Here is a 21,658-nt window from a genome sequence, read left to right on the forward strand (position 1 = left end):
ACAAAGGTTCAGGGCGCTGTCATGGGGTTGCAAGAGGCACAGACGGGCCATCGGGTGAGACTGACCGAGTCAGCATTCACCTTTCCGAGCCTCAGTTTTCCCATCTACAGACCAGAGATCCTGTCTGCCCGTTCATCTCACAGAGGGTATTTTGCTGAAATGAGCATGAGAAGACTTTAATAGTGTGATACCTGTAGGTGATAAAAAGCCTGAGGATGTTTTTAAAAATGAAAGTTTATTTTTGGCTGCTCATGGTCTGCGTCGCTGCACTCAGGCTTTTCTCTCGTGGAGAGCAGGGCTGTAATGCGCAGACTTCTCATTGCAGTGGTTTCTCTGGTCGTGGAGCACAGGCTCTAGGGCTTCAGTCGTTGCGATTCCTGGGCCCTCAAGCACGGGCTCAATAGTTGTGGCACAAAGGCTTAGCTGCTCCATGTCACCTGGGGTCTTCCCGAACCAGGGATTGAACCCATGTCTCCTGCATTGGCAGGCGGATTCTTTACCACCAAGCCACCAGGGAAGTCCCAAAGCTTGACTAACTTCTGAAATACCCTTTCAGCCAACAGTAAACTGGGTGGTGCCAGTGGCGGACAAGATGCGATTTGACGAGATTTTCCTGAAGACCGACCTGGACTTGGACGGCTATGTGAGCGGCCAGGAGGTGAAGGAGATCTTCATGCACTCGGGCCTCACCCAGAACCTTCTAGCACACATATGGTAAGGGCGGACTGATGAACCTCTGCTCCTTAGCACTGGGGGCCTCACTGACCCTCCCAGTGAGGTTTTCTGTGTGTGGACAAGGCTGGAGCGGGCGGCTGTCGGGGCCGAGTGTGAGGGCCCATTCCCTGTATTCTATGCGTGTCCACATAGTCTCCTCCAGTGGGAAGGCTTCCTGTTTTGTCCCCCTGGGGAGCTCAGAGGCGATATGAATGGCCAGGGCAGTTCTTGCTGGTGGTCCTGCAGCTTTCAGCACAGCCAGTGGAGCTGCAGGTGCTCGATCCTGGCCCCTTGGGGGTGCTGTGTGCAGTGAGGACGCCGAAGGCTCCAGCAGGGCCACCCTGGGCCTCAGGGCTGTGGCGACATCCTTGAGAGGCCGTGCCTCGTGAAGGCCAGTGACGTGGGGGTGGGGAGAGGGAGGCTCCAGCCTGCACCTCAGGACCGGTCAGGGGGCCATCTCCGCGGCCGTTCCCTCCTGGGCCGGCAGGACAGTCTTCACGGCCTTGCGATGGCCGGCGGTGGCAACCACTTCCCAGCTGTCTTCTCCGGGGGCGAGCCCTCCCTTAGAGGGCTTTACCTGGGAGCTGTCAGAGAGTTCCCATGCAGCTTGAGCAGTGAAGCCTTCCCGGCAGAGCTGTAACATTCACTGGAGGGACTGGGGGAAATAACTGTCCTTCGCAATAACTGAGAGATGGCCGCATTGTGAGGCGAGGCCCCCAGCCGAGAAAACGGACTGTGCCTCCTCAGGGAGCGCGTGCCTCCCAGTCAGTCACCGGGGGAGGCCCAGCTCCTGGTGACGACTCGGGCGGCCTGCGCCTTGGGTGCTGAAGTGCCTGTGAGCGGGATTCAAGTCACGGCCCGATCATCATGTAAAGGAAGGTAATTTATAACATGGATCTCGACCTGTAAGGGCCGACCCATAAATGACACAACGAAATCACAGATATACTCGGATTAAAGGAGGGCCCGTGGAAGGGATGACAGAGAGTGAAGGCCGGGGACCAGAAGAGCGAGCTCTAGACTAACCATCGGTGCGGTGGAAGGACAGTCTGGGGTGGCTGGGGGCAGGGGAGGGGGATGAGACTAAAGTGGAGATAATATGCCAGGAAGGATCGCAGGGACCACACAAGGATGTGGGCCTGTCCCCTGCAAGTGCCCAGGGAGCCTGTCAGGACAAGCAGAGCGACGCTGCCTGAGTGGACTCGGACAGAGCAGCCCCAACGTGTGGGCCGGAGCCCCTGCGCCTTCAGTGACTGGGAAGCGGAGCGGGCCGGAGAGACGAGACTGCAGGTTGAGAGCCACTGTGGGCTGGGTGCGCTGCAGACTGGCCCTCGCCAGGTGCACCGGGAGAAATAGTTGTGGTTCAAGCTTTCCTGTCCTGCCCTTGAGTGGAAGCGAGAACAAAGATGTCTGTAAACCAGCCTTTGGTGGAGACACTCAGTGGGCTCTCTCCCGGCCCTGGTGGTCAGTGTGTGGGCCCGAGGCGGTTCTCCGGCCCAGAGGCGCGCCCTGCTGCCTTGGCGCCTGGGCTGGGGGCTGCCGTGGCAGGGCCGCTCTCAGTGAAAAGGAGGCGCGGCTGTGCTCTGGTGTTTTCAGTTACCGTCGTGGTCCGCTTTTCAGAAGTGTGGGTTCCTCTTACTCAGAACTGATGCTGGTGCTTGTGGTGTGTAATCAGCGTTGCCGTGTCTCTCCCAGGGCCCTGGCCGATACGAGGCAAACGGGGAAGTTAAGCAAAGACCAGTTCGCGTTAGCTATGTATTTCATTCAGCAGAAGGTCAGTAAAGGCATCGACCCCCCTCAAGTCCTCTCGCCGGACATGGTGCCGCCCTCGGAGAGAGGCACTCCCATCCCGGTGAGTAGCCGCAGGCCCGTTCATTCCCATTCATTCCCCTAGCGTTCGCGGCGCTCCCCTCAGCCCGCCACCAGGTGGCGCCGGCAGCCCACCGAGCAGGCGGGTGCTGGCGGTCTGCCCAGCCTTCGCCGGGGCCCGCAGGGTGTGTCTGGACTGCCCAGATTGTTTCCAGGTTGGGGGCTGGAGATGAAGGATTTTACACCTCATTCCAAGACCTGTTGCCCCTGCTGTCTTATGAGGTCATCTTGCCAGTTTGTAATTCTGTGTCTGAATTTGGTTCCAGGATAGTTCAAGCACTCTTGGATCGGGGGAGTTTACCGGTGTAAAGGAACTTGATGACATCAGTCAGGAGATCACCCAGTTACAGAGGTATGCTAAAATGTCCCCTTCCCCTCCGATTCCAGCCTGTTTCCCCAGGTTAACATTGCAAGCAGCAGAGGATTGTGGACTACCTCTCAACTTGGCCATCACGAGTTTGCTTAGCAGGAGCTAAGGGACAGATTCTCCCAAGTTCCTGAGTTGACTTAATGAGCTCAAGTCCTGACCTCCTCAGTGGGAGCCAGTGTGGGCTGTGGGGTCTCCAGCACTGAGGGCACCCCATCCCCTCTGCAGGAAGGCATTGTAACATCCAAACATGTAAAGCAGCTAGCCTCAGGTAGCGAGCCTGTGACTTAGGAGGAACCACTGAACTCTGTGAGAGGCCTTGGGTCCAGGTTTCCACCTTCACTCCCAGCGCCCACCCGTAAAGAAGGGCTTTGGCGGGTGTGTCTGTATTCTCAGCGTGTGGCTGAAAGCAGACTTCTACTTGCCGTGTGCCCTGTGGTCTTCTGTACAGCAGCATCGTCTTACCAGCTAATTCTGGGGGTGGGGGGTGGGGGGTGGGCTCTCATCACTTCCGAGGGCCGGGGAGTGGGGCTTAGCCAGTGGAAGGACCAAGGGCACCCTGCCATCCACCAGAAGGGAGTGTGTCTGGGCCGAAAGTGGAAACGGTGTCCCTTTGCCGGAGCAAGTGAGACCCTGCTTACAGCGGGCGCCCCTGGGCGGTCTGCACGCTGAGCGAGGCAGAGCTCTGAGAGGCAGAGGTGGACCAGGAGGCGTGGGAGACCAGTCGGGTGGGCGCCTGGCTGGCCACTCAGCTCAGCCTTGGCTGCTCCTGAAGCCAGATTCTCCGCTTCGTGTCAGCCCAGGACACGGCTCCTGTTCTGTCCCCGGCTCCCCCAGGGCCGTATTTCCAAACCAGAGGTCAGCACAGGCAGCCTGGCAAGGCAGAGAGGGTCTGTGAGGATGGAGGCCCAGTTTCTTAGAGCCGGGGTGAGGCTGTTAATCAGGACCGCAGATAGAGGGGGGAGGGGACCCTGTAACGTGAGGGTTGGGGTCTTGGTGTCTGAGTCAGGCCAGGAGAGCCTCTGCACAGCTGTGTAGCCTCGGGCAGCCTGGAGCATTTCCCTGTGAAGGTGAGAGGCAGGTGTGTGTAGAGCAAGCGTGTGCAGGAAGCCGGGCCTGGGTGGCCTCGAGAGTGACCTTCAGGCCTGTTGCCTAGCAGCGTGGTGAAAATGTGCCTCTCCCCTGGAGACAGGACCCAGTCATAATGGACCTGAAGGGGACGTTGTATTGTTAGGTGGTCCTTAGACTTGGAGGAACGAATATGCAAGCTCACGGTTGTTTCATGTCTGACCCAGTGACCCCGAAGAGGCCTTGTTGTCGAGAGCGAGTGCTGGGTTCCTGGCAGGGGAGGCAGGGTGTGTGGGCCATGTGAGGTTTCTGACATGGAGGCAGCCGCTTCAGGCACTTGGTGCATTCAGGCTGCTGTAACAGGCCGCCCCAGACTGAAGGGGCTTAAACAGCAGACACATAGTCTCCTCATCATGGAGACTGGCGGTCCAGATGGAGGTGTAGATGGGTCCGGTGTCCGGTATGGTGTGTCTCCTGGTCCACAGACAGCGGCTTCTTGGGGTGTTCTCCCATGGTGGAGGGGGGGAAGGTCTCTGGGGTCTCTTGTAAGGGCACTAATCCCCTTCCTGGGAGCCCTGTCCTCATGCCCCAGTCTCCTCCCAACGGCCCCACCTCCTAACACCCTCACGGGGGTGTTAGGATTTCACTGTATGAATTTGGGGGAGGGGCACACAGCCTTTGTCTTCCAGGAGAAGAGCCAGACTGGTTGCTGCCGGGGTGGGGGGCGGTCTGCCGCTGAGGTGGCAGACAAGGCCCCAGCAGGCCCCCGGTGTGCGCAGCGGCCCACCGCAGCCTCCTGTGAGGAGTAGCCGGGCTCAGAGACCCTCCCCGCCACTCCTTGTGGCCAGCCCTCTGGAGTCCCTAGCCCACTTGCATCACTCTGGACTCAACCGTGGCTCCCCTGCTGAGCTCTGCCTTCTTGTGCCCGTTGACAGGAACGTTCTTCGGTCACATTTTCTCCTCACAGGCCACGTCCTCAGTCCTTCCTGGTCGCCCATTGCAGGACACTCCCACCCCCTTTCCTTATCCCGTTGGATTTCCCTCCATGGTACATAGGTTGTGTGCATTTGTGTGTTCATCTGTCCCCTGTGAGCTCCCTGAAAGCCAGGCCCCTTTCCACATGTCCTCAACGCTCAGTCTTCTGAGAAGGAGGCGCTCACCATTCATGAGCAGGCGCAACCAAGGACTTAGAGGGCATGTTCATTTTCTCTTGCCGTGTGTGGAATGGCTTAGAACAGCACAGATTCATTCATGCGCAGCTCTGCAGACCGGGAATCCAGGAGGGCTCATCTGGGCCCCTGCTCAGGCCTTCACAGGGCCGAGTCCAGGGTGCTGTCCAGGTTCCTCAGAGCTGGGAGTCTGGGGCCTCCCTTCCTGCTGTATGTCAGTGGGGCCCATTCTGCTCTGACGGGCAGCCCTGTGCCCCTCCCCTGTGACCCCTCCATCTTCAAAGTCAGCAGAGGCACGTCCAGCCCTTCTCCCCCTGGGCGTCACTCCAACACCCTCTACTTTAAAAGGCTCTCGTGACCATGTTGGGGGCCAAGCCTTGTGGCATCCGCAGGTTCCACCCACGCTTGTAGGGGAGGGGGTGACTGAAAGCAGATGGTCGCTGGGGAGAAGTGTGGGGGAGGTGGTCAGCTTACTCCTCATGCTGTCTCTCTGTGCTTTCATGGACTGTTCAAACCCAGAGAGAAATACTCACTGGAACAAGACATTCGAGAAAAGGAAGAGGCCATCAGACAGAAAACCAATGAAGTACAGGTAAGCACGCAGCTGGGTTTGGTAGGATGGACCTTGTACCAGGTGTGGTTCAGGGACGCCCGGCGGGGGTAGTGGTGCAGGGCAGAGGGGCAGCATGGCACTCACTGGAGACTCAGGCTTTGGGGATTTACAGGTGATTTATTTTGAGTTTCCTGTAACTGTAGATAGTGGATTTTTTTTTAAAAAATGAGATGTTCATGCAACATAGCATCCATTCTTCTGAAGTATATAATTCAGTCATTTTAAACATATTCTTTATATTGCTTAACCATCACCTCTGTCTAGCTCCAGAACATTTCCATCACCCCAGAGGAGGTCCCATCTCCATTAGCAGTGACTCCCTATCTCCTCTTCTGGCCCCTGATGAGCTCTTTTCTGTCTCTAGGGATTTGCCTGTTGTGGACATTTCACAGAAAGGGAATCATACTACATCCCATCTTTGATGTCTGGTTTCTCTCACTTAGCCTGAAGTTCTGAGGTTCAGACAGTGCTGTCTAACCTGTCCTTGGGACAGCCCTGCCTGGAGAGTCCTTGTGGAGGGTGGTGACGGTAGACACTGGGGGTCTGAGTTGTTTTCCAGTCATTCAGTTGGGTCTGCCTTTTTGCAGCCCCACGGACTGCAGCACGCCTGGCCTCCCTGTCCCTCACCGTCTTCTGGAGTCTGCCCAAGTTTATGTCCACTGAATTGGTGATGCCCTCCAACCATCTCATCCTCTGCCTCCTTCTCCTTTTGCCTTCAGTCTTTCCAAGCATCAGGGTCATTTCCTCTGCGTCAGCTGTTTGGGGTCTGAGTGCCAGGGCTCAAACCTGGCTCGTCTTAGCAGCTGTGTGCCTTTGGGCAAGTTATGTAACATCTCTAGACCTTATGCAACATTGGTAATGAGTGTTCTGCTCCTCTGGGCCGTGGGCTGGTGCCTGGGGTCTGGCAGGCACGCTGCGCTCACTCGTCTGGGCAGAGTGAGGCTGTGCTGGAAACGCAGTGGTCAGTGCCTGGGAGCTGCACTCTCCAAGAGACCTTGGTTCCCAAGATGTCTCAGGTCTGGATGAACAGAGAATGGCTCTGCCACCAGGGGGAGACGCGAGTTGTCTGTGCGCCCGCTCCCCCAAGAATGCACACTGCTGGGCCTGCTGGTCTCTGTGTGGGGCCTCTGAGTCCTCTGAGCTCAGAGCTGGGGAGAGGAGTGGGGCGGAGCACTCAGCGCTGTGGCCCCACCGTGGCTCACCTGGGAGACTGCAGGCGCGTGGCATAGCCTCCCCGCCTCCGTCTTCCCACCCGGCCGCGGGGACCAGCGCCAGGAGCAGCGCTCTCCCACCACCCTGCAGTGGCTGGTTCTTTCTGGGCCGCCTGCTAGGGCAGCAGCCTGAGCCAAGCCGGGGAGGCAGCACCTGACTCAGTGAGGCTCGGGGGTCTGGGTAGCACTGTATCCCCCTCCCCGTCCCCTGTCACACGAGGGCTGGGGGATGTCATGAGACAGCCAGCGGACAGACGCGTGCAGCGCCTGCTCACCAGGCAGGGAGTGTCCTCTGTCGCAGCTTCCGTCTGCAGCTGGGGTAGGGTGGTTCTCACTGGTCCCCACGCTGCAGTGTCCAGACTCTTCTTTCCTGGCTTCTCACTCTGTACACGTTGGCATCGGGGGTTGGGCCTTAGATAGTCCCCTGGAATGTTTTGGATCAAAAGGCAGGGAACAGCCTGCCTCTATCATATTTTTTGTTTTGTTTTTTCAGCTCAAATAAGCTGCATTATATACGAGGCCACGTGAAGGGACTCTATTTTTCTGGGCGTTTGCATGTTCGTTCTGGTGTATTACTCTCACCTCAGCCCTCTGATTCCTACCCGTGTCTGGGAACTGCCCTCCCTCAGACTCCGTTCTCATCCTCCTGTATCACTGACCCTCCACGTTGTTTGGTGCAGGGACGCTGGTCTCATCTTCCAGCTCACCCTGGCCCTGGCCCAGCCAGCCACACGAATGCCTGGGCTGTCCTCCCTCTCGTGTCTTTGTCACTCCGTACAGGCTTCTGTCCCTGGGGATCTGGGTGCTGTGACGTCCTTGAATTCCAGGGAAGCCAGTCCCCAGGTCTCTGACCTGCTCCTGCGCGACTCTGAGAAAGCCGTCGGGTCGGTCTGACGTCTGGAGCTGCTGTCCCCTTGGTCTGCACAGCAGGCTGCATGAGGCCCCCCAGAACCTCGCTGCCGGGCTCCGACAGCATACTCCTGCAGCCTTCGAGACGTGGTGTCCCTGTGCACCCCCATAGCTCTTCGGAGCTGGAGCGGGGCCAGTGCCAGCCAGGCCAGCCCCTGCTGCGTGGGAGCTTCGTTTGTACTCAGACCAGGACAGGGCTCTGCTCTAACGAGATGGCAGCTCCTTAGGCAGCCACAGAACACTATTTGTTTATTTATTCAGACCATGCCATGTGCAGTATGGGGGATCTTGCTTCCCCGGCCAGGGATTGAACCTGTGCTCCCTGCGTTGGAAGGCAGAGTCTTAACCACTGGACCACCAGGGTCCCCTCAGAACACTATATGTACTAAAGCTCTTTTGTGAAAACCAGGTCTGACTCTGGTTCCTGTTGCCTTTTCCCAGGTGGGTTTGACAAGGAAATCACATGTCACACCTGCTAGCATGGGCTCTAGGATAGGGCCCAGCATTGACGAGGAGGCCTTGGTCCTCGGGCCAGTTTATGTTTGGTTTTAAGCAATGGGAGCTTCAGCTTCAGCCCCAAAGGCCTCCCCTTCCCCCTCCTGCCTGAGGGGGTCTCTCCATTTCCAGTCCTAGTGAGATCCTGTGGCATCTTTACCTGGTTTACTGTTCTGTTTTGTGTTTCTGACAACAGCTTTATTGAGATGTAACTCACATACCTTACAATTCGTCCATTTAAAGTATGTAATTCAGTGGCTTTTAGAATATGCATGAAGTTGCACAGCCGTCACCACAGTCAATTACAGAACATTCTCATCCCTCCAAAAAGCAACTCCATGCTCATTAGCTGTCCCCAGTCCTTCCCAGCCCTTGGCATCCACCCGTGTCCCTTCCGTCTCTGGATTTGCCTGTTCTGGACATTTCCTATCAATGGAATCATACACTGTGGGCCTTTGTGTCTGGCCTCTCTTCCCTCAGCGTCGTTTCAAGGTTCATTCATGTTGTTGCATGTATCAGTGCTTCCTTTCTTCTTTTAAAGATTTATTTATTTATCTTTTGTTTCTTGTTTATTTTTTATTCTATATTTTGTTTGTTTATTTTTGACTGTGCCGGGTCTCCGTTGTTGCATGTGGGCCTTCAGTTGCGGTGAGTGGGAGCTGCTGTCTAGTTGGGCTGCTCAGGCTTCTCCGGCCGCGGAGCATGGGCTCCAGGTGCGTGGGCTGCAGTAGCTGCGGCCCCCAGGCTCCAGAGCACAGGCTCAGTGGTTGTGTGCACGGCTTCGTTTCCCTGCTGCATGTGGGACCTTCGCGGACCAACGATTGAGCCCATGTACCCTGCATTTATTTACAGGCAGATACTTCACCACTGAGCCACCAGGGAAGCCCCTTCTTTTTTTTTAAATAGCTGAGTAAATGCTTCATTGTGTGGCTGCACCACACTTTATTCATCTGTTCACCAGTTCATCGCTATCTGGGTTTTTCTGTTTTTTAGCTATTGCAAATGATGCCACTATGAATATTAACGTGCAGGTTTTTGTATGGACCTGGGATTTCACGTCTCTTGGGTATGTATATCTAAGAGTGAAATTGCTGGGTCACTTGGTCAACTCTGTGTTTAACCCTTTGAGGAAATTCCAGACTGTTTTCCAAAGTGGCTGCACCATTTTTCATTCTCACCAGTAATAATGCATAAGGATTCCAGTTTTGCCACATCCTAACCAGCACTTGATGTTAGTCCTGTTTTTTTTTTTTGTTTGTTTGTTTTTTAATAGCCTTCCTAGTCGGTCTGGAGTGGTATCTCACTACCCATAATGCTTCCCCTAATGATGGTGAGCATCTTACCATGTGCTCATTGGCCATTTGTGTATCTTCTTGGAGAAAGGCCAACTCATATCCTTTGCCCATTTTTTATTGCGTTATTTGTCTTTTTGTAGCTGAGTTGTAAGAGTTCTTTATATTTTCCAGATAAATTCTCTTATCCAGATATATGATTTGCAAATATCATGCCCCCATCCTGGGGTCGTCTTTTTACTTTCTTGACAGTGGTCCTTTGAAGCACAAAAGTTTTAAATTTTGATGAAGTCTGGCTTATTTATTCCATTTTTTGGCTTATTTATTCCATTTTTTGCTCTTTTTTCTTTTTTTTTTTAAATTTTTTGGCTGTGTCACTCACCCTGTAGGATCTTAGTTACCCAACTGGGGACAAACCCATACCCTCTATATTGGAAGTGAGGAGTCTTAACCACAGGACCCCCAGGGAAGTCGCTGCTCTTTTGGTGTCATATCCAGGAACCCATTCTCAAATCCAAGGTCACAAAGATTTACCCCACATTCGTTTCTAAGAGTTTTGTAGTTTTAGCTGTGAAATTTATGTCTTCAGTCCATTTTGAGTGAATATTTACATATCGTGTGAGGTAGGGGTCCAACTTCATTGTTTTGCACCAGGAGGGCCAGTTAGAGTTAGGGCCTTTTCTTGACGAGACTGCTCTTTTTTTTCCCTCACTCAATTGTTGTGGCACCCTTTTCAAAAATCAATTGGTCATAGACGTGTGGATTTGTTTTTGAACTTTCAGTTCTGTCCCATTGATTCCTGTCTCTCCTTATGCCAGAATCACACTGTTTTGATTACTGTTGCTCTGTAGTAAGTTTTGAAATTGGAAAATATGCATCTTCAACTTTGGATTTTTTAAGGCTGTTTTGTCTGTTCTGGATCCCATGCATTTCCTTTTGAATCTTGGAGCCTGCCTGTCAGAAGATGGCAGGCATTGCAGTTGGGATTGAACTGGGTCTGTAGGTTGTCTGGGGTTTTTTTTTCTGTCTTCTCTTTGCTCAGATATCTCCTCCACTCTGACTCTGGCATCCTTCTTAACCAGCAGCTGGCAGCCCGTCTTCCCCTGGGCTCCTCCACGACTGCTTCTGCATTACAGAAAGAGGCCCAGATTCCTTGACGTCCCCCTGTCCAAGCTGCTGGGTCTGACCCTCCTTCTTCCTCTGTCTCCCCACCTCCACCATCACTTGTCCTTCCCTCGGATGTGGCAGACCCACGTTTCTACTCTGCCACTAGCCTTCTCTCAAAAACATTTGATTTTATCCCTTCCAGACTTGTCACACTCAAGGTCTGTTCTTCCAATTAAAGGTCAGGGACAAGGCGACTGGGGAGCAGGAAACCCAGTCCCACGGATAACTCAGAGATGTGCTTTGGCGGACAAAGAGGAGCGAGCCATGGCCCTTTGTCCTCGGAGCAGGAAGGGGGAGGGACTTCCCTGGTGGTCGAGTGGTAAAGTCTTGACTTGCAGTGCGGGGGTGCGGGGTCGCTCCCTGGCCAGGGAGCTGAGAGCCCACACGCCCAGGTGCTGCAGCTGGAGTCTGCGCACAGCCTCAAATGGTCCCGAGCGACACAGCCAAGACCCGCCGCGGCCAAATGAATGAAGAAATATTCCGTAAAAACTAAAAAAGCGGGGAGACGGAGACCCTGCACCTCCTTTGGGTTGTGTTCTGAAGGGATGTCAGCCTCTGGCAGCCCCAGCCGGTCCTTGGGCTCGGTCTCACCACTCCTGTCTCCCCGACCCCCCAGCGGTCACCTCGAGTCCACCCCTACCCTCGAGTCCTACAGCCCCCACCTTGCCCAGGCTGCCGTCACCTTGCCCTCGGCCCCAGCTTGAGTCCCCTCCCCTCCTCCACTGCTTCCTCTTGTCAGCCTCAGGCCGCACTCTCCCCTCCCATCCTGTGTCTCCTTTAGCTACATTCATCTGGTTGAAAATAAGACAGGCGCCTCCTACCCCGGACCCCTTTTCCCCCAGAGGCGCAGTCCATCACCTCCCACAAGGCCTTGCAGAAGGCTCTTGTGTGTGTTTAAGGAGAGATGTCTGTGCCTATTCTTGCCTTCCTGTGCACAAGTGCTGGTGTGCCTCGCACATGCATGCTCTGCCGCATGCCTTTTCCTTTTCTCTCTGTAACTCGGCCGCGAGGTGCCATGCCGCTCAGGGTGCATTGTGCTGAGAGTCCAGCCAGCTCCGCTGGGAAATTTGCATCGCTTTCAGATTTTGCCGTCATAGACAGTGCACGTTTTCACACTCGCCCTTCCACCTCTAGCATCCTTCCCCTAGAAGTCTTAACAGTCAAGTCCGAGGACACCTGCATTGTCTGTCTTGGAGCCAGGCTCTCCCCACTTGGAAGAGCTTTAGCGTTCGGGACCCATCATGTCCTGCTCCCGAGTTTGGACATCCGCAGGGGCTTCTGGCTGCAGAAGCCAGTGGCATCTCTGGCGTGGCACGTGGCCTCTGGTGCTCTCAGCCTGCTCTCCTTTGATCAAGGGAGAGCACGGCACCCCCTCCTCTTACAGGTCCTCTGTGGCCCCCCATCTTCTCTTCACCTTCCTGGCTTTTTTCCCGGCTGCCACCTGCTCATCCTTTGGGTCCACTGAAGTGCGCTTCCCTGGGCTCTTCTTCACCCATGCAGCGTTGGTCTGGCCTCCCCACGCCCCTGCGACTCCGACAGCACCCAAGCTGTCCATTCGTCTCTGCTCACTTATGTCTGAGTGATGCCTCTTCCCTTCCCTCATGACCACCAGTCACTGGAGAGCTCGTCTTGCCAGGAACCCCGCCCCTGCTGCTGCCTGGCCTCTCTTAGGACGTCAGTAAATGCTTCTTGAGGGCCTTAGTGAGAGATTCAGTTGGGGCCGCCACGCTGGGATGTGTGCATTGTTCGCTGTGGCATGTATGGTTCTGTAGGCCATCTTCTGTTGTAAATAATTTTTATTATTTTTTGGCCGTACCACACAGCATGCAGGATCTTCTGTTCCCCAACCAGGGATTGAACCCTGGCTCCCTGCAGTGGAAGCACGGAGTCCCAGCCACTGGACCCCCAGGGAAGTCCCTGGAGGCTGTCTTGGGGGCTCCGGCCTTGGCTGTGACAGTTGGCTTGGACGTGCCCCCATTTTAATGAGTCAGGTAAATTCATGTCACCCCTCCCTAGGAATTACAAAATGATTTAGACCGGGAAACAAGCAGTCTGCAAGAGCTAGAAGCTCAAAAACAGGATGCCCAAGACCGCCTGGATGAAATGGACCAGCAGAAGGCCAAGCTTCGGGACATGCTGAGTGACGTCAGGCAGAAGTGCCAGGACGAGACCCAGATGGTGAGTCATTATCTCTCCACACCCCCAGCCCAGCAGGAGGTGAAGGCTTTCTAGGAACTTCCCTGAGCTTACCGTGACCTGGAATCAAGGCTGAGACATCCTACTGGTTTAGTAGAGTAGTCGAACCTATCATTTGGGAAAGTGTCCAAGCATCTGTGGCCTGACCTCCATCTTACCCGCCTTGTCACACATATAAGTGTGAACCTATGTGTGGACACCCCACCCGGGCCCGGGCGACACAGCATGCCCGTCTCACCTCCCCCGGGTGTCTTTGCTGCTTGTCACAAAACAGGGAGGCTGTGACCTCAGCAGATCTCTGAGACGAGGGGATGTTCAGCGCCAAGTCAGTCAGATTGCCAATGCTTCTCCGACGTGTGGAGAGGGGTCCCTGTAAGGAAGCCCGGCGTCCACATTTTGGGGCTGGTATCTCCCTCCCTGGGTCAGCTCATCTCAAGAAACACGAACCAGAATCCTTCCTCGAAGTCACATTTCATCTCATTTCAGATTTCCTCGTTGAAGACACAGATCCAGTCTCAGGAGTCTGACCTCAAGTCCCAGGAAGACGACCTGAACCGGGCCAAATCTGAGCTGAACCGACTGCAGCAGGAGGAGACGCAGCTGGAGCAGAGCATCCAGGCTGGGAAAGTCCAACTGGAGACCATCATCAAGTCCCTGAAGTCCACTCAAGAGGAAATCAGCCAGGTATCCAGGGGGCGGGGTGGGGCAGGCCTGCCCCCCCTGGCTGGGGCTGGGGGCTCCCGCCGAGCAGGGTGGCTGCCACAAGCAGAGCAGTTACGGAGGTGTGTGTGCTGCAGTAGGTGTCTCCGTGGCTCCTGCCCACCTCATTCACGTTAGGTTCTCTCCTTGGGAGGCTTTGTTCAGCCTGCAGGTGAAGTGCGGAGACCCCCCAGCGTATATTCCCTGTCATATTGACTGTGGCCTGGTGGGGTCTGCTCTGCCTTACCAGCCTTCTGCTTCCCTGCTGGAGTGTGCATCGTTTTTGGAGGAGTGGGTGCGGGCTGGGTGAGCACATGACGTTAACTGGTTTGAAGAGAGCCTAGGTTCAGGACCTGTCTGACCAGCCTGGGTCCTTGCACAAGCAAGAAGACAGAGTCCAGGATGCCTTCTGTCCCCATGCAGCTCAAGAGGCAGCACAGCGAGGAGGCCCCACCCTCTCAGGAGCCCCGCTCCTCCCTGGCCCGCTCTGGGGAGAAGGCCCCGAGGCCTGCAGCTGGCTGCCCTGTATGGAATGGCCAAAGGCCTCCTCGCTGGCCCTCGGATGTCCCACCTACATAGGGAGGGTTATGTTTGACCTTGGCGATATCAAAATGCATATCTGTGCTGCTTTTCTTGACCGAATTGATCTCTTGGCTCTTTTTGCCAGTTTACAGGCAAAAGTTAATTACAAACTCAAACCTCAGGGATTTGATAACATATATTGTGCTTTATGGGGCTTCCCTGGTGGCTCAGGTGGTAAAGAATCTGCCTGCCGTGTGGGAAACCTGAGTTTGATCACTGTGTTGGGAACATCCCCTGGAGAAGGGAATGGCTACTGTAACTCCAGTATCCTTGCCTGAAAAACTCCATGGACAGCAGAGCCTGGTGAGTTACAGTCCGTGGGGTCACGGGGTCGGACACGACTGAGCAGCTGACAGTAACAATGTGCTTTATTGTTGATTAATGTCTGTAAAGGCCTTTCCCAGTCAGCCTTTTTGTTACTGTTGTTCAGTTGCTCAGTGTCCGACTCTTTGCGACCCCATGGACTGCAGCAGCCAGGTTCTTCTTTCTTTTACCATCTCCCGGAGTCTGCTCAAACTCATGTCTGTTGAGTTGATGTTGCCATCCAGCCATTTCATCCTCTGTCGCCCCCTTCTCCTCCTGGCTTCGATCTTTCCCAGCCTAAGGGTCTTTTCCAGTAAGTCGGTTCCTATTAGCATCAGGTAGTCCAAGCAGTGGTGCTTCATCTTCAGCATCAGTCCTCCAGCCTTTATAAAACAGCAGCAAAGGGGAGGGAGCCGGGGGGGATCGGGGTGGTGAATACATGTAAATCCATGGCTGATTCATGTCAGTGTATGGCAAAAACCAATACAATATTGTAAAGTAATTAGCCTCCAACTAATAAAAATAAATGAAAAAAAAAAAACCCAAAAAAGAGCAGCCAAGACATAAATGTATGTTAGTGATAATAATAATGATATTAAACATGATAGCTACTACTTACTAAGGCCACCCTGCCAGACAGTGCAAGAGGGCTTTTACTCATCAATTCCATTTTGGAGAAGAGGAAACAGAGGTGAGGTCACCAGTGTGCAGGAGACAGTTAAGATAAAGCCGGGGTCTGTCTGCCTCCACAGATTGCCATCCTTTCCTTGGCCTCACATGCCTTCTCCAGGAACATGGAGGAGAGAATGGCAATAAAAATCCCATAAAGCAAAATGACTGCTGAACATCACTTTGAATAGTGAATCTGGATTTTGTCCCAGTTCATTCCGAATCAGCAAACATGTATTTGAATACTTGCCTCTCTCAGGGACCAGGGATACAAAGAGGCCGCCTGAGGGCAGTCATAACGGATCTCTCTCTCTCGGTTTCTGAGCAGCTTCAAGTCTTGTAAACTTGGCTGCAGGGACGTCTGCCCTGTAGACAGGTAACTCAGTTATCTGCGTGAATCATCTGGGGCGGGATGCCCTGAGAGAAAAATGTGTGGCCTGATGCTTTCCACCTGCTTTCCAATGCTTTCCGTGCCAACCATGCCTCTCTTGTCCAGGCCAGAAGCAAGCTCTCCCAGCTGCACGAGAGCCGCCAGGAAGCCCAGCGCAGCCTGGAGCAGTACGACGAGACGCTCGACGGGGCCCCCGGCGTCGGCCTGACCACCCTGGCAGAGCTGAGCGCGGGCGTCTCCCTGACAGAGAGGGGCGGTTTTGGAGCCATGGTAAAGGTTGAATAAGTGCTTTCCAGTCCTGGGATTGGGTCCTGTGCTGGGCTCAGAGAAGGCCCCTCCTGCTGGACCCAGCCCTCACCAGCCTAATCCCATCCACGTGCAGGGTGTTTCTCGTGTTCGCTGCTCTGCCCCTGCCCACCAGCCCTGCAGCCCGGCATCCGGGGCAGAGCCGAGCATAGGCCTGGATCCTTTGTGAAACCAGTTTGTGAAGACCTCCATCTCTGTGGGCTAGTGCCTCCCATTGGGAGGGCTTCCCCCAGTGAAACCCCACATTCTCCTCACTGGGAGGCTGGAAAAGTGTGTGTGTGTGTGTGTCCGTGTTTCTACAAGGAGCACCTTGGAAAATCACAGGTGGAGATAAAGATCAATAGGAATGGCAATCAGCCCTCCCGGGATGTTGCTGCGTCACCCACAAATGGGCCCATCTCCTGAAATTTTCGTGACATTTGAAATTTCAGCACTTGGGTTCATGCCGCATGACCCTGGGGCTCCTGGTGGGGGGCTGCTGGCATCCAGACAGTGTTACTTAGTCCCCTGTTCTGGCCAGAGTTCACTGCTGTGGTCCCGAGTCCTGGCGTGCGCCGTTTCCGGCTCACTCGGGCTGATGAGGGCATCTCTGTGCTGCTGTGGGAGCCGGGGGGACACAGCTGGTCTCTAGTTTCCTTGTGTTCTGCCCCAAAGCCTTTGGCTGCACGCCCTGCGCTGCTGTCTCTCTCCTCCAGGCTCCTGCTCCTGGCCTTGTCCGCTTCGTGGATTCCTTCCCCTCCCCATAACAGTTCAGCCTCTCTGTCTCTCTTCATGTGAGACTCTGGGCCTTTCTCGACATGTCTCTTTCCTCAGTGGCCAAGTGCTCTGTCCCTAGGATTTACGGGAAAGCTTATGCCTAATTCTCCAGAGTGCTGAGGAAATGCTCCTGGTGTTATCTGACTCCCATCTTTGGCCCTCCCTGCCTCCCTCTGCCATTCACACGTTCCTCTCTACTTGGAAATGGCAAACGAGGGAATTCCGTATCCGCTCCAGGGCCCATTTAGGCAGCTTCATCGTTTGAATAGAGACTGGGAACGGTCCTCCTTCCTGAGGTGGAATTTCCCGCCTGACCGTCCGTCTGTGTGTCCCAGCTTCACAGCCTCGCTCTTACTTGTGTGTCTCTCCAGGTGCCCTCACAGCTCTTGGCTTGCCTGTCCTGTCTTAGTTCATGGGACAGCTCACTCTTAAATTCTGTCGCACAGGCTTTGATAAGACGGGTTTCTTTGGATAAAAAGTTGGCAGGGAAGTATCATTTGGAAAATAGGGATTCTCCCCCACCCCTGCCCCCCACAGATTTTTTTGCTTTTATTTTTTATTCATCTTATTACAGATGTTTATATGATGGTCAATCCATCTTGAAATGTTGACGTCACATGTGTTACATAGAAACCCACAACCACTGTTTGGAAGAAAAACTATATCTTGTTGCACAAATACAATCTTTAAAGCACTCACTTTTTGGTTTGTTTCCATTTCTTAATAAACAGTGTGAAGAGGGCTTTTGTTCACTCCTGGACATTTCAAGACTGTTCCCAAGGAGAGGGAGGTTTCTTAGTTCTCTTCAAAGGGGATGAAAGTAAGGGGCTTAGTTTCCCGAGAACAAGTGTAACCAAAGAGGTGCGTCTAGAACGTTCTTAGTCTGCACAGTTTTACTGAAGTCACTGGGTTTAGTGTTGGGCTCACATGACTTTACTTTGTCCAAGATGGCAGGGTTCTGAAAGCCATGTTTATTCCTTGTGTCTCATCTGCTGATAAGGGTACAGACTTCTTATCCTTGGAGTCAGTGCTCAGCCAGCCTACTAGAGAGAAGCAGAATTCAGCTTCACCACAAACTCATCACGAAGGACGGGCTTGTCTGTCACATTCAGCCCTTGGCCTACTGGAGCCACTTTTACTGACTCTTCAGAGCTGATGATTGAATAGGAATTTTGTAAAGCTTAGCTCCACCTTTGGTAAGTGGACATCAGCCCCAGTGGGGGTAGTGATGCCATGGGAATTGGCAGTGGCTATCAAGCAGAGCTTTTATTTTCTCTTGAGAGTGTTGATTGCACCGGCACACCATCACCCAGCCCCCATCTAAAGGGGAGGAATGTTGCGGAATGCCACCTTGATGCCCGTTCGGAGTTGTCACGTCTGTTTCCTGAGAGGTACAGAACTTAAGGCTGGCCAGGGAGCTTCTTGTTCACAGTGCTTGCTCTCTGCCACAAGCGGCGCCGATCACCCCAAGCTTGGCCACCACACTTGCGTCTCCCAGGTGGGCAGATGGCTCTGTGCTCCTCAGTAGGTGGTCAGCAGGTGGTGGAGTTGATGGCCCCTTTGTGCCAGGGCAAATCTACTTTCTGCTCCGAGCCTGAAATGGAATCCGAACCCGTGGTTACCCTAACCTCGTGAGTCCTGCCGGTGGCCTCAGGCTTCTCCTTTGAAGGGGAGAGAGCGGCCGCTGTCTCAGGCCGAGCAGTTGCTCCTAGAGAGAAAGAGCAGACCTGCCTTTCAGTTGGGGGATTGCAGCCGGAGCACCCAGGAATCGGGGTCCTCTCTGCCGTCGTCCACTGTTAACTTGACAAGTCTTTCCAAGTGGCAATTGAAAACATTAAAAAAAAAAAAGTACCAATTAGCAGTGGTACATTACTGCTAATTAAAAACCAAATAGAAGCTTCTATTCTATGTAGTTTTCCAAGTTGTCATTCTTAATTCACTACTTTATCCAGGTCGTTCATCATCTCTCTCTCTTCTTCTGGAACAAATACGTTCCTTTCCCCAGGGCTGCAGGGCGTTAATTTTCCATGCCGGCCTCCTGGCTTCCGTTGATTAGGTCTGTTGATGTTGGTCTGTGTTTCAGACCCCCACTGGGTGCTTGCTGGCGCGGGCGCGTCATGGTAGTTGGCACCACAGCATCCTTACTGGGTCTGTGCGTTGCAGACTTGGACGCCGCGCTTGCGGACGTCGGTACTCACTTGTCCAAGACCTGGCTTGGCTTCCCCACCTCCAGGTAAGGAAAATCGTTCCACATCTGTCAGAGGGCAGGGGTGTTGGTCCATTCCTTGGGAGCCTGGGGGTTCCTGTTGGCCTGGTACCTCTGAGACACGTCCTGCTCCCTGGAGTCACCCAGCCCTGTCAGGACCCTCCCGTGGGCACCTCTGACGTCACTGCCCTGTATTTTCACGGAAGCCCCGGCTCTCTCATCATCTGGTCTCGGTCAGTTGGAATAATGGCTGAGTTCACCAGCCCCAAGGATGCTGACACATTTGCCACATTCAAGGAGGATGTTGTGCTTTTTAATGTCATACTGAAACCTGTGTGTTTTCACTGAGGGTGTGTCTTTCTGAACCAAAATATCTCAGTATTTCTAAACCAAGTGCACTGTTTTCCCATATATTGTGAGGTCCCTCCCCAACCCCTTTCAGGTAATTTTTCCACTATAAAAACTTGCTCTTCAAAAGCAAAGTTCCCCCCCTGATTTAAATATGCTGTTTGTTTCTACAAATAAGCACTTTGTAAAGAAAAAATGCAAAGTGCTGTGTATGCTCTAGTAGTTCTAACTGCATAAGCACGCACTTCCTCTCTGGATGTAAATAGCCATCATGCCTCTTGGTGTAGAAACAGGCATTTTAAAAAATGCCCACATAGGCACACACTCTCTGAGGAGGTGCTTGAGGGAGGTGCACCTTTGAACGAGGAGGCTTTGAGCTGTAGTCATTGAAGGGACTCGTTACATTTTCTTTCTGACATTTCCAAAAATATGACTTTTTTTCTGACACAGTGATTTATTAAAAAATATTTCTAATTATGGTAAAAGACACATAAAGTTTACCATCATAGCCATCTTTCATTATGCAGTTCAGTAGCATTAAGTATATTCATGTTGTACGGTCAAGCTCCAGAATTTCTTCATACCCATTAAGCACTGCTTCCCATCCTCCTGACCACCCACTATTTTACTTTCTATCTCTATGAATTTGATGGCTCTAGGGACTTCATGTAAGTAGAATTACACAGTATTTGTCTTCTGGTGATTGGCTTCTTTCACTCAGCCTAATGTCTTCAGGGTTCATCCACGTTGTGTGTGTCAAAATTTCCTTCCTTCTAAAGGCTGAATGATAATCCATTGTATGGACATACCACGCTTATTCGTTCATCCATCACTGGATGCCGGGGTTGCTTCCACTCGACAATTTTTAAATAGACTTTCATTTTAGAAGACTTAAGGAAAACTTGCAAAGATAGCGCAGAGAGTTCCTGTATAACCCACAGCCAGCTTACCCTGTTATTAATGTCTTGTACATTTATCACAATTAATGGACTGTTGTTGATGTTATTATTTAAAATCCATCTTCTGTGGTTTTTTTAAAAAAATTACTCTCTTTAGAGTCACATCACTTAGAGGGGAAAATACACCAGTTTGGTATACAATTCTGTGCTTGGCTTTAAATCTGAAATAATGAAATCCCTGTCCTGTCTCTTTGCAAAATTACAGGATGATCCTTTCAAAAATAAAGCCTTGTTATTTAGCAACAACGCCCAAGAATTGCATCCGGATCCCTTTCAGGCAGAAGACCCCTTCAAATCCGACCCATTTAAAGGAGCTGATCCCTTCAAAGGTACCTCATTGGCACCCACTTTGTCACCGAAAGGCTGTTTGTTTTCTGCCCCTCTGGGTTGTCTCGTGACTGGCAGCACCCTCTGACGTGGGGGGAGGAAAGAAATTCTTGGAGCCTAATAGGCCTCTTGAGTTTTTCACTTCACCTGGTTATGAGGAGCTGTGGTGTTGAGTGGGGGGGTGGGAAGAGCTCCAAGATCACTGCGAGATGGCCTCGTGCAAGGGACAGGCTCGGCCCAGAGATTGCGTCCACCTGGCAGGACTAAGATATGTAGATGTAGTAGTGATTTTGGAGCCCCTGGTAAACAGCAGATCCCCCCACACACAGTCTCTAAGGTCTTAACACAGCGAGTTCACCCAGAGCCACACACGAGTTGAGAATAACTAAGAATTCTAGAAACAAGATTTCCTAAGTTTTCTTTCTTTCTTTTTTTCTTTGCAGAGCAAAACTATTTCCAAGAAGGCTATCTGTATTTTCCTGAGAAAAATACCAGGGCAGGGAGGGGGCAGTGGGAGTGCCTTTCCAGTTAGAGACTTGGAGTGGAAGCACCCGAGTTCTGAGGGCTGACTCGGGCAGCTGCCGAGGCTCAGGTGTTGCAGGAGACGGAGGAGGGGGCAGCTCTGGGCGCTCAGGTTCTTGGAATCGGGGGGTGATGGGGAGGGGAGCGGTGAGCCTTAAGCAGGGCATAGAAAGAGAGTGAATTCAGGCTGGTCCTACATTTCCCCACCGTTGGGCCCATGTTGAGTAGCCAGAGTTCTTTTCGTTTCATCTTCATCATCCTTGCCATGATGAACTACCTCAGCCACTGGCCACCCTTGCTTTCCCACTTTGCTCTGCCAAGGTCATTTCCACCACAGAGCTGAATGGTTCTCTCTTCTCTAATCCAGGTGACCCATTCCAGAGTGACCCCTTTGCCGAGCAACAGACAGCTTCAACAGGTAAAAAAAGCCTTCGTTAGAAGAACTGTTGTGTGAACTGGTCCTCAGAATATTCCCATTCCTAGTAGCTAATGAGAACCTCCTGTATAGCAGGGGAGCTCG

The 21,658-nt window shown here is 53.1% G+C and overlaps 1 protein-coding gene across 8 annotated transcripts in view; it reads left to right on the forward strand.

The window, feature by feature from the left end:
• Positions 1-21,658, forward strand: part of EPS15L1 (epidermal growth factor receptor pathway substrate 15 like 1) — a 106,077-nt gene that overhangs the window by 46,151 nt on the left and 38,268 nt on the right. For all 8 annotated transcript variants that reach the window (XM_061149962.1, XM_061149959.1, XM_061149960.1 and 5 more), the window contains 9 exons: positions 557-714; positions 2,410-2,566; positions 2,850-2,935; positions 5,707-5,779; positions 12,891-13,052; positions 13,557-13,754; positions 15,820-15,984; positions 20,495-20,618; positions 21,506-21,556. In XM_061149962.1, the coding sequence (XP_061005945.1) occupies positions 557-714; positions 2,410-2,566; positions 2,850-2,935; positions 5,707-5,779; positions 12,891-13,052; positions 13,557-13,754; positions 15,820-15,984; positions 20,495-20,618; positions 21,506-21,556 (1,174 nt within the window). The remainder of the gene's footprint in view (positions 1-556; positions 715-2,409; positions 2,567-2,849; positions 2,936-5,706; positions 5,780-12,890; positions 13,053-13,556; positions 13,755-15,819; positions 15,985-20,494; positions 20,619-21,505; positions 21,557-21,658) is intronic.

The sequence above is a fragment of the Dama dama genome, chromosome 9 (genome assembly GCF_033118175.1).
Source record: "Dama dama isolate Ldn47 chromosome 9, ASM3311817v1, whole genome shotgun sequence".
Classification (NCBI taxonomy): Eukaryota; Metazoa; Chordata; class Mammalia; order Artiodactyla; family Cervidae; genus Dama; species Dama dama.